General features: G+C 41.5%; 1 protein-coding gene across 2 annotated transcripts; it reads left to right on the top strand.

The window, feature by feature from the left end:
* Window positions 1-427: 427 nt before the first annotated feature.
* LOC104535921 (chromosome unknown open reading frame, human C5orf24) lies at window positions 428-5,553 on the top strand. 2 transcript variants are annotated; one of them, XM_010193166.1, is made up of 2 exons: window positions 428-460; window positions 2,519-3,503. In XM_010193166.1, exons 1-2 carry the CDS (start codon window positions 428-430, stop codon window positions 3,086-3,088), a joined length of 603 nt encoding a protein of 200 aa, XP_010191468.1. In that variant the 3' UTR covers window positions 3,089-3,503. The 2 variants fall into 2 exon arrangements, with proteins under 2 accessions (XP_010191468.1, XP_010191469.1); XM_010193167.1 differs by lacking the exon at window positions 428-460 and adding an exon at window positions 4,800-5,553 and having other exon boundaries at window positions 2,521-2,948.
* Window positions 5,554-11,606: the final 6,053 nt, after the last annotated feature.

Here is an 11,606-nt window from a genome sequence, read left to right as displayed (position 1 = left end):
CCAACGTGTGCCAGTTACAGCAGGAGATATTCACTATCTAGGGGTACCTGCGATGGTTCTCCCCGGGAAAGAAGGACGGTGTCTGTAGGAGAAATCCCTCTGACTGTAAAGAGAAGGAAAAGCAAAGAGGACAGGAATGAGTCTGAGCCTGAGAATCACCAGGGGCCCCTACTTTATTCACTGCATTCTCCCTTTTCTGGTGTGTTCCTCGGATACTGGGCAGCTGAACTGATCCTTCTTTGTGGCAGTTGAACTCGGAGCGACGTTCTGGGGCTGAAGCCAGTATTCCTGCATTTAGAGTGAGCACTGAGACAAGAATGCTGCTAACTGCTCCAAGTGTCCTCTAGTGTATCAACAAACAGATGAACAGCCTTTCAGAGCCTCTGGGCTTACTCTCTGGGCAGCAAAATACACTATCAGAACCCTTATGTTTGCAATTATGTATCATGAAAAATCTCAGGTATTTCTTGTGACACTGTGGGCCTTATTCTGGTGAGGTTAAAGGAAGGTAACATTTTTTTTGACTGCTAATTGTAGCAAACCTTTAGCTTCCTTTTTATTCCTGCACAGAAACGTCCATGTGGTCTTCTGACCTGTAGCTTTCTTCCTTTGTTCTTTGCTAAGTGCAGGCTTCCTAATTGTTCGTAGTTGTTTTGTTTGCTAGTCAACATGTGCAATAACAGTGTTTTCACATTTGTTCCACTGTACCCCATTCAAGACACCAGAATTCAAGCACTCAATCTCTGCTAGAACCATCTAATATTTAAACTATATTGCTATCATAATTTCACTGTTTGACATAAAACCATATTCATATATTTGCACAAGAGTAATGCATACACTGTAATGCGCGTTTGACAAGCCAAGGTAAACTGGGTGTTACAGCAGGGAATCAGAAGAAAAGGGCATGGGGATTTCCTCCTGGGTAAATAAACTGTCTCTGCTCTGTGCTTTCTCTCAGGCTGGGAGGAAACATTCATAACTGCCAAATAAATTCAGTAATCAATGGTAGAATTTAAATTGGGTTGCTGTAGGTGATATTCCAGAGCTACTGCAGGGAAAAACCAATAAATCTTCCAGACCTTATCTACTAGAGAAATTTAACCACAGGAAGAAATATTTGGCGTTCTAAGCGTGACTGTAGGGCACAGAAGTACTCTCACCTGCCAGATATTGATTGGCTTAATCTGGTATTCAGCGTGGATAAATATTATTATCGTAAACTGAGTATTTGCAGCTTATTTAAGTTGTAGAACCCATATAGTTGAATCGGTGAAAACAACATCATGACGCTCCTTGAGTGGCTTGCTCTGGCTTCTTACGGTACCCCCGCTGTTAAGAAATCTGAGGCAGTATCTGTGCAGTTGGTATATAAAAGTATTAATACTAAAAAAGTTATGGAATACCAGTAATATTGTTAAATGTTGTGATTTTGCCCCAGCACTCATGCTGCAGGGATGTGATATGATGGATATAAGCATAACCAATTTACTTAGAAATAGTTGCTTGTAATGACGACGGTGACCATACGTGGTCTGTAGCAGCTGGACGTCAGTTTGTCTGTTGGGACTGGGGTTCGCCTGCAGGAACGTGCAGGTGAGAGCCGCCCTCCCGCTGTCCTGCGGATAGGGCTGTGACTCTTGTTTAAACAAGTAAACCTCTGTCTACACAGCACAGCTCGAGTTGGTTTTGTCTAATGAGAAGAGCAGGCTGTATAAAACAGTTGACCTCAATGGGCCACATTTGTTTTCCAGAATATCTGGAGCTGTGTGACAACGTGCACGTCTGTAACAGGAGTCCTGTCGTTCCGAAAGCTGTTATCTCAGAGCTGGTGTTACCAGCAATTTGTACCTGCTCTTCTAACTAGGACAGCGGTGGCATTTCTGCAATCTACCACCCTGTACTTTGTAATAGATTCATTGCCTACCTCTGCTTTCCCAACTATAGCACCATTGTCTTTGCTGAATGCCTTACCCGTTTCTTTCTTTCACATTAATTGTGACAAGAAATGACAAAACTGATCAGTGTTTTATTAATTTGCTGCAGTTAAAAAAGTCTCCAGGAGCCTATATCTACTAAATCAAGAGAATGATACCTTATTTTTCCCTGGCTCACAGGTGATAGGTTAATCTTGCAACTCGAAGAGCTAGAATTCAGATGAGATTCAGTTAAAAAGATTTTGAAATCGTGGTGGGTGAGTGGATATTGTATATCTTGGTTGCTGAAATGCTCTTGTTCAGTTCATTAATGCACTTCTTCCCTAATTATACCTATCTGAATTATACATAGTTTAAGTTGTCATTTTCAATAGTGTGTAAAGCTTATAATTCAAAACCTCAAGTCAAAGATTAATAAAACTTTTTGTTTAAAAAGTAATTTACTGACATCAATACTGCTTTTTAAAAATAGGCAAAGTAGTTCAGAATAATTTCAAGAAATAGAGATGGAAGATTCTTGCTTGTGGAACCTGCAGTATTATTGTATGTTGATACATATTTGTCTCTCTTATTTTTGGTAGAAAATGATGCACCCTGTTGCCAGCAGCAATACAGCTTACTGTGGGACCGGCAAGAGTTCTTGCCTTAACGAAGACAATGTGAGAGCTGCCGATCAGTTTGACTTGTATGCCACGCAGCAGAGTAAATACAGTCACGCAGTCAGCCACAAACCCATTGCATGCCAGAGACAAGACGCGTTGAATGAATCGCACTTGCAGACCACGAGTGGCAGGAATATAGAGACAAAAGACGAACTAAAGAAAAAGAAAAACCTCAACCGATCTGGTAAACGTGGAAGGCCATCAGGGACCACAAAATCAGCAGGGTACCGAACCAGCACAGGTCGACCCCTGGGGACCACCAAAGCAGCTGGATTTAAGACAAGTCCAGGCAGACCCTTGGGTACAACTAAAGCAGCAGGATACAAAGTCAGCCCAGGCAGACCTCCAGGTAGCATTAAAGCTCTATCACGGCTTGCAAATCTAAGTTATACGTGTGGCAGTGCAGCTTTTCCCTATCCTATGATGCATAACAGAGGAGTACATGCTGCTGCTGAAACTAGTAGCAAAATGAAACAGCCTAATGAATGAAAGGAGGGAATTAGTAACTCCTTACTAATCTGCTTTACTCTGAATTTTGGCCTGTTCCTTGCATTTTGTTGTAGTGTTTACCTAACTCTGAGTTTCTAGATTTTATTCAGAAAATGCCACAGCCTACGAGTGCAATTAAGTAACTTTTAAAGCAGTGTTGAGAAGGCTCTGGTTTAAAGGGAGTTTTGTTGGTTCTAAATAATAATTTATAAGAAAGTTGGAAGTGATACATATGGATTGGTGTCGATACTTAAGTAATGTCCTTGTCCCTAGCTTTATGTTCAGTTTCTGGTAATCTAGTCGTGTGGTTAGGCATTAAATAACTGAAATAAGGAGGACGGAATGAACTGGCTGTTGGTTCATGGTGTGTCCTATCCCACAATAAGGACCTTAGCCAGATGAGTTCTTACTCGATAAGAAAAACTGATAAAGAAAGCAGCAAGCTACATTTTTGACTTCTGCAGGAGCTTCTACAGACCTCAAATAGGTAATTTTTTTAAAAGAACCAAACAACCAAACAAAAACCCCCGACCTTTTTTAAAAGTGCTAATTTCAGGTGGCTTTTGTTTCTGGAGTTGTAACATTAAGTAAATTTCAAGTAGTGCTCCAAAAATATTTTTGAAAATACTAAAGAAAACTGAGCATTTGTACAGTGTGTTACAGCTTCACAGCGCCTTACGAATACGAGCTGATTTGCCTTTAGGTGATAGCTGTTCTTCTAGTTACGCTATTTCAGAATTGTGCTGTGTAATTTTGAAATGCTTAATATACATATACCAAACCACAAATAATTCTTCAAAATATTTTCTAAGAAATTAAGTACTGTTCATTCTAGTTACGCACTTGGTTAATATTAAACAGTATGTTCTTAAATCTGTAAATAGCTATTTACACTGGTTTTTTTGCCTTTAAAATCTGTGCTTAGGTGGCGACAGTTTAATAGCTTTTAAAGTATTAATCTATAATGTTTACAAATTAAACTTTTTAAATAGATGCTGTTGCCAAGTTTTCAGACTTAGTTTTGCCAGATATTCCTGGAAATACAGTTATTTCGTTGTTTCGCACTTAGACTATATTTAAGTTATGGAAGCTTATATATCTACCAAAGGACACCATTTTCGTGATTTATAAAGGCAAACTGTATGGCTGATGCAAACAGGATGCAGTTTACTGCACTGCTAGACCCCAGATATAAAGTAATTCATCTATGCATGCAAGCTGAAAAAAAAAGCTGTTGGTTAACTATAAATACCTTTCTTGACTCAAACGAAACCCTTCACTCCTTCCAAAAGAAATGTTCCATTTTTCAACTGGGTGTGTTTAATTTTTTTTTTTAAGTGTGAGAGGGTGTGTGAGTGTGTGCGTAAAATACTTTAATCTAGACTTCAAAAACATCAGTCTTCAATGTTCCGTACTGTTTGTTTTAAATTTATTTTACTGGAATTAAAGCTTTTTACATTTAAGTTGTTTCACATTTGATATGACGTTATGATCAATTTGTAGCTTCAGATACCTGGTGGGGGGATATATAGAGTTTGCAGATTTAAGGGAGCAGAAAAATTTGGGTTAATTGAGCTTGTGCTGAATGAGTAATGATGCTGATAATTTTTGTTAACATAAATGCTGGCCTGCTGTCATTTTGATGAGAACTCTTGATTTCGTTGATGACAACTTAAGAAACAGATGTCATGTTTCATACCTTTTTTATCAGGAAAAAAGCAGCAAGCCTTCAGGTGTTCCAGTGATGCCTAACACATATTGAGCTGGACTTTGTGCTGTACTTTACAATAGGTGTGTTGAATTGTTTTTGGGGAACTGTGTATGCACTGGCAACTAAGACAATGAACCTCAACTGTACTGGATGGCTCCTTAGTCCGCAGATGAACTAACGGCAGCTAAACCGCTACTAAACAAATAGTTTCTTCACGCTGAAGCGATGAAATCCAGTTATACGTTCTGTTCCCCAGCAAACTTGCAAGTCTGATATTTAGCAATCTTTCTCAGAACAATGTAACTTCTGACACATGCGAAATGCTAATGTGAGTTAATTCACCCTCAGGATCTGTGTTGTATTGGCTGTTTTTAATCAGATGATTTTTCAACAAAAGACTGCTTTAAGTTCTTTCCTGACCTCAGCTGGGAAAGCAGTCTTCTTCAGCTGAATGTAGTCACTGCAGGAGTGTCACACCTCGCTGGCAAGGAACATGTTTTGCATGTCACCACTGTACCTTGGAGAAACTCCGCTCCTTACCTCCTCCCGTTTCTCCTGTTTGGTCCTGTTCCATTTCTCACTTGTGCATCGACTCGGTGGTGCTGTGCTGTGTGTCAGGAGATAACGCGGATGTATTGCTGTTCTGCTACTATAATGAATTTTGTATTCAAGTATGCTGATGAAATAATGAAATCTTCTAAGCAATTTCTGTTCATTACAGTGTTTATTAATTATATCAGATGGAATATAATTCCAGTAAAAAGCAATTAACGTTGTCAATTGTAAAATGATGGGCATAAAGTAGAAAAGCGTTTGGAGAGTCTGATGGGCTGCTTGGCACCCCAGATTTAGCAAGGAGACCAGAAGCGCACTGCTGGGCATTTCCTGATTCTGGTGTCTTTTATATCTGGCTGTAGTTTACTGGTGCCGTGCATTGAGGGGGAGAAAAAGAAGTTAGGAGATTCAGAGTGAAGTAGAAGTTGAATTTTCAAGTACTTCTGCTTTTCCTGTGTGTAATCTGCAGAATACCTTGTGCTTTTTTCAATCCTTTTGTTTCCATGGAAGACACTGAAGCCGCATGTTAATGCCTAAACTTTATTAGCACCAATGGGAAAACTGGCCTTTTCCCCCCATAGTATGAAAACATTACTTGTAAGGTAAATTGCTTATTTTATATTATATATCATAATTCAGCTATTCATAAGCTAGGATCACTGTTGTGTATTAACACTATTCAGAAGATCTACATGTCAAGTTGGTTTTTTAAGAATTTCCTTTAATTATCAAGTTTCTAACGTCTTATTTATACATAAATGAAATGTATTAGCTTGCTATTATTCCTTAATGGTAATATACAAGTTCACTGTTTAATATACTTATAGTAACTACTATTCAGTTTCTGATTAGATTTACTTAAACTTTAAAACCAAATAATTTTGCTACTATAAAGTCTTGCACTGGACATATTCAAGATGCTAGCATCATATTTTGACAGGAAAGAATCGGATACCATCAGAAGTGGCTGACTGATATCAAAGATAATGCTTTTAAAATCAGCAGTTAGTTAGTTCTTTCTATCTTGGATTTAGTTTAATCAAAATAAGTATGTATCAAGAGCTATTAAAGATCTGTGTTCTGAATAAATATATTTTCATTTTATCTGAAAGATCTTAAGAGTTCAGTCAGGACATAACTAAGCCTTGTTAGTGAAAAGTAACGTGTCTGTGAAAAGAATTACTTGGACCTGTAATACACAGAGTAATTCAGATGAGAATTTAACTCCCTCCCCTATTTTTGAAGAGCTTTAAAAGGCAGAGCAATGTGAAGTCATTTGTCCGATGGTTTCATTAGCTGTGACTCTGCTGTTCGCTGTTCTATGTATAATAATGTTTCACGCTATCCGTAGAGTTGACAGTTAAAACGGTTGATAACAATCATAAATGCTTTGAACTGAGACTTCGTTTCTGACCACAAAGGAAGTTTATTCTTCTCTATTTTAATGCATATATTTTAACACTGCTTAAATATATTTATGACTTTAGTAGAGACTAGATCTTACCCCTTGTGATCTTTTTTTTTCAAATAGAAAAATCTGTATTCTGAAATTGGAACCACTTTCTGATACTTTAATCTTTCATTTGCTTTTCCACTGGTTTACTTTGGGAGAAACAGTAATCTGTTAAATAACTCGTATCAGCACCCCGTCCTCTGCTGTAAAAAGCCTGACTAGATACTGTGTATGTTTTTATGTCCATGAACTTCGAGCTACTCGTGTGCAATTATGTGTATGGGAATGGAGTAGTGTTCATGATCTGTATTTACATCATCATATGGATGTATATTTATTAATAAAGTTAATACTTTAAAACCTAGCAATTTTTCCTCTTGGCTTTTTTCAGTATCTTTGAAATTCTGCCTGAGGATGCCTCTCGACAGCGTTACCAGGCCAGCGGCCTTAACCCTTCTCTCTCTCAAATGGAAATGCTGGTTGTTCTCCTGACATCTCAGTCATAGTTAAGTGACTCAAGCTGCCACTGAAATATTTCGGAACACCTTGTACAGATCTCACGTAAAATCGGGTGGCTTGTTGTGTTTGTCCCTTGCCTCCCTGAAGTGTAATTGAATCCGACTGCGATAGCCTGTGTTCACGTGTGGACTTCAGAATGCACACAGGATTTGTGAGAGCTGAGAGCCACTGTATTGTGTGATTTTTGGAGTAAATAAGCCTGCCCTTTCAGTATACTTAGCTTTCTGAATTTCAACATGAGATGTGTGTTGCTTGTTACAGGCAAGTCCCATAGATTTGAATTAAGGCTAAAAGCCCGTGTGAATTGCAAGGTATTAGAAAATAGAGCAATGTTGCATATTTTGTAATGAATTGAAAATGCTGCTACAGTACCTTAATTGTTCGTGCCCTTTCACTCAAATACGAGAAAAGGGGAGGAAAGGAGTTCCAGCTATGTATGCAGAAATAGTAAGCTGCTAACTTTTTACATCTGCTGCACATGGAAATAAACTTGGGAGTAAACTCATAAAGTAAACTTTTCATAGACTGGTGGGAATTTGTTATTCTGTGATGAATCAGATGTATTTTTCTTTTCTAGCAATATTCCAATTTATTTTTGAAGAAGTTGCAATCCAGACAGCTAAGTCTGTTCTCGCTTCCATGTCCTTTCAAAGGCCCTAAATACATTCAGAGATGCAATGCTTTAAAGGTCAGCTGCAGTTATTTTGCAGACTTTTGTTTTTACCTGAACAAGCATCCGATGCCTTTTGTTGTTGTTGTTGTTGGCCCTTCTGGTAATTCTAATTATTTGGCTCTCAGGGTGACTGCAACAGAGCTGGACTACAGTTTGCTCCATCCTGGTCTGCAAATCAGTTCCTGGATGTGATTCCTTTAGCAAAATGGATTCTTTTCCTTGTTGTAATGAAACCTTAAGTATTAGATATTAAGTGAGTTAGAAATTACATTGTACAGGAGCACAGGCTTTTCAGCTGTGTCGGAAGTTGCTTGACTGCGTCCATGGCTGCTGTGTTCTCTGCCATGTAATGAACTGAAGGATGAACGTTGCATTGCAGTCCCTTCCCTCGTTGCACTGCTGTGTGAGGCCAGGTGCAGTTTCTCACAGGACCAGTTTATGATTTAGTCGTGCTGACGGACCAGCGGTGTTGGCGTGTCAGCGATGCAAGCTGGACATCTTGAAGTGGTCTTTAAGATGATGATATCTTTTAATAATTTCATTTATGTGTACCATGAGACACCAAGGTTGCTTTGGTGCTGGACTGGCATTTCTATGGTTTTGTACCTCCTCGCTGTGATCTCTGAAAGTAGCACAAATACTGTGTTAGGGATACCATGCCTGTTAAACAGGCCAGCTCAACAGAGCGTGTCTGGACCAACCAAGACTGGTTTTGACAGTTAATAATTTGAAGCTGTAACGCCTACAAGTAAACGACTGACTCGCTGCCTTGCATTGCCTGCTATTTTTATCTGGGTTCTGGCCATGGCCCTGTGTTTATTGTTTAACCTTTAAGAGAAAGGTGTGTCCTGACCATACAGAATTGGCAGCCCAAAAGCCACCACATTCCAGAGCTGGCTCTTGCCCAGGTTGCCTGCATGGCCTCGGGATGGCAGCATCTTCCTTTTTCCCATCAGTAAAAAGGCAGCAAAAATACCATTTATCTTGCTGGGTTGCTGGAAGAAATCATTAGTTGACAGCTTTTAACTACTTTGAAGCTGGAAAATGTTGTAGAATTCTTAAGTGTTGTTTAAATGATCTGAGGCAGATAAATCTTCCTGCCTTTCATGTTATTCTCGTACCCCAAAAGCTTGTTCCAACTAATGAAAAAATATCACAGTGACCTTGGTCTCAATGAAGGCCCTGGCATCACCTCCTGGTCACAGTCTGTGTCCTCTTCCGCTCCTTCTCTTGCCGTGTTGCCTGTGCAGGGGCTTGCCCGGTGTGAGTGACATCTGAGGAGGGAGGAAGTCCAGCTGCTGACATCCAGGATGCAGAAATGACCAAGTTTTGGTGTTTTTTCATGGCTGCAGCAGAAGTCTCACACTTCACAAATCCTCCTTTCAGCTCCTTCCCTGACAAACAGAGTTTTGCAAACGTGTCCTGGAATTTTTGAAGAGATTAAAAACAATGTATTTTTTTACTAGGCTTTATCCTGAAATCAGACATTTGGCATTAAAATACAGAATAATGTAAACCCCTGAGAACAGTTGTGCATCAAAACTGGCCTTTGTTGTGAGCTGGGTGTGATAAAGCCTGCCTAATCCTTGGGGGTTCATTTGTTTTCCTTAGTGCACTACTTGCAGTCAGCGACACCACTGGTTTGTGTTAGGATTAAACCCACAGAAGTGTCTCAGACAGAGGTCACCAGAGTGCTGCCTGTTCTGTTAAGGTTTGGAATATTGTCACGGGTGTTGATGTGGCACCGCCCAGGGCCGCGCCAGGCCCTGATGGCCCCGAGCCGAGCGCTGGGAACCACTGTGCTCCTCAGACAGGAGAAGGAACACTTTTCAAGTTGCAAATGCTGCTTTATCCTCACTCAGAGATAAGGGCAGTTGGGAATGAGGCAGCTTTTTCCTGCCTTGTCCGCACCAGCTTGGATTCCTTGCGTGCTTTGCTTTGCTTTGGATCAGCTGGTCTAATGAAATATTTTTTTCTATGTGCAAACCTTGTGGTTTGTATCTTCAGAGTTTTGTCCTCAATGTGAATGCTTACACAAACTGGACTTTGAAAGAAAAAACATTGCCAAGCAAGAAAATGTGCGCTGTAAGAAAGGACAGCTTTGGCCAGGTGTCCTCTCGTAAAAGCACATTAAACCCCCATTTCTGTAACAAAGCTGACCCCCATCTTCATTTCTGTGCACGTCCAGTGGTCTCCGCGCTTTTCTGCTTGTGTGGGTACGGTTCATACTCTTGTAGTTCACAGTTCTCGCGTTGTGACAGATGCAGTTTTGGCAAACTCTTGCTGTGCAGCGCTGGCAGTTTGAAGCAGCAGTACAAAAGAGGGTGCTGCCACTGGAGCACCACGTTTTGAAAATGGCCCCCGTAGTCCTGAAGCTTCACTGTTAAACTGAAAGCAAGAACTAATTCTGTGGCCATGGAGTGTTCCCGTATTTCCTAAAAAGAACCACCAGAATCCCTCGCCTTTCAGCTTGGGAACTGCAGGTGATGCACCACAGAATCCCAGACCGTTAGGGATTGGAAGGGACCTCCAAAGCTCATCCAGTCCAATCCCCCTGCCGGAGCAGGAACACCCAGATGAGGTTACACAGGAAGGCGTCCAGGCGGGTTTTGAACGTCTGCAGAGAAGGAGACTCCACAACCTCTCTGGGCAGCCTGGTCCAGGGCTCTGTCACCCTCACTGAGAAGAAGTTTCTTCTCAAATTGAAGTGGAACCTCCTGTGTTCCAGTTTGTGTCCGTTACCCCTTGTCCTATCATTGTTTGTCACCGAGAAGAGCCTGGCTCCATCCTCGTGACGCTCACCCTTTAAATATTTATAAACATGAATGAGGTCTCCCCTCAGTCTCCTCTTCTGCAAACTAAAGAGACCCAGCTCCCTCAGCCGCTCCTCATAAGGGAGGTGCTCCACTCCCTTGATCATCTTTGTAGCCCTACGCTGGACTCTCTCCAGCAGTTCCTGTCCTTCTTGAACTGAGGGGCCCAGAACTGGACGCACCAATGGACAAGAGCTCAGGTTTCCTCTTTACCTTTACAAATATGCCTGTAGTTCACAGGCTTTTGCCTTTACCCAGCCTGGCTGTAGGTTCAAGTTCAGTCTTCATGTGAAAACACCCCAAACGCTCTGTGCTCCTCTGTGGTGGAAGCGGGCAAATCCTCAGGCAGCTGGGGCTGCTGGGAGGTCCTGGTCACGGCAGGGCCTCAGGGCTGCGGTACTGGGTTGTAACGAAAGACGCTTTTGGAAGATACCACAGAGTGGGTTTGTGTGCCCTTCCAATTACCCTTCAGTCACATCGGCCAGTGGCGGCAGCAGCCCGGGGCTTTGTCCATGCAAGGGGTGCTGTGCTGCACAGCCGTCGTCAGCCTGGCCCCGCGCTGTGATGATGGCGTCAAGGTTCACAGGGGCTGAAATGAGAAAACTTGCTCTAAACTCCTACTGTTACTATTTCACACTGCTAGGGACTAGCCCACGAGCTGCATTCTGCCCTCGTACTGCAGTCCCCTCAGCCGAGGACCATAAGCACCCCACGGGATTTTTGGAGCTCGCCGACGAACGTGGCTGCGGTCATCGTGGCCCCACCACTGCGGCCTGCGCTTTCCCCTCCGCGCC

Source organism: Mesitornis unicolor, unplaced genomic scaffold (genome assembly GCF_000695765.1).
Source record: "Mesitornis unicolor isolate BGI_N332 unplaced genomic scaffold, ASM69576v1 scaffold48129, whole genome shotgun sequence".
Classification (NCBI taxonomy): Eukaryota; Metazoa; Chordata; class Aves; order Mesitornithiformes; family Mesitornithidae; genus Mesitornis; species Mesitornis unicolor.
This window is presented reverse-complemented; position numbering and strand designations above follow the sequence as displayed.

Coding starts and splice junctions, on each gene's coding strand:
- LOC104535921 (XM_010193166.1), top strand. CDS start 428: ATGTTTGCAATTATGTATCATGAAAAATCTCAG. Junction 461..2,518: donor TGTATCATGAAAAATCTCAG/GTATTTCTTGTG, acceptor TATTTTTGGTAG/AAAATGATGCACCCTGTTGC.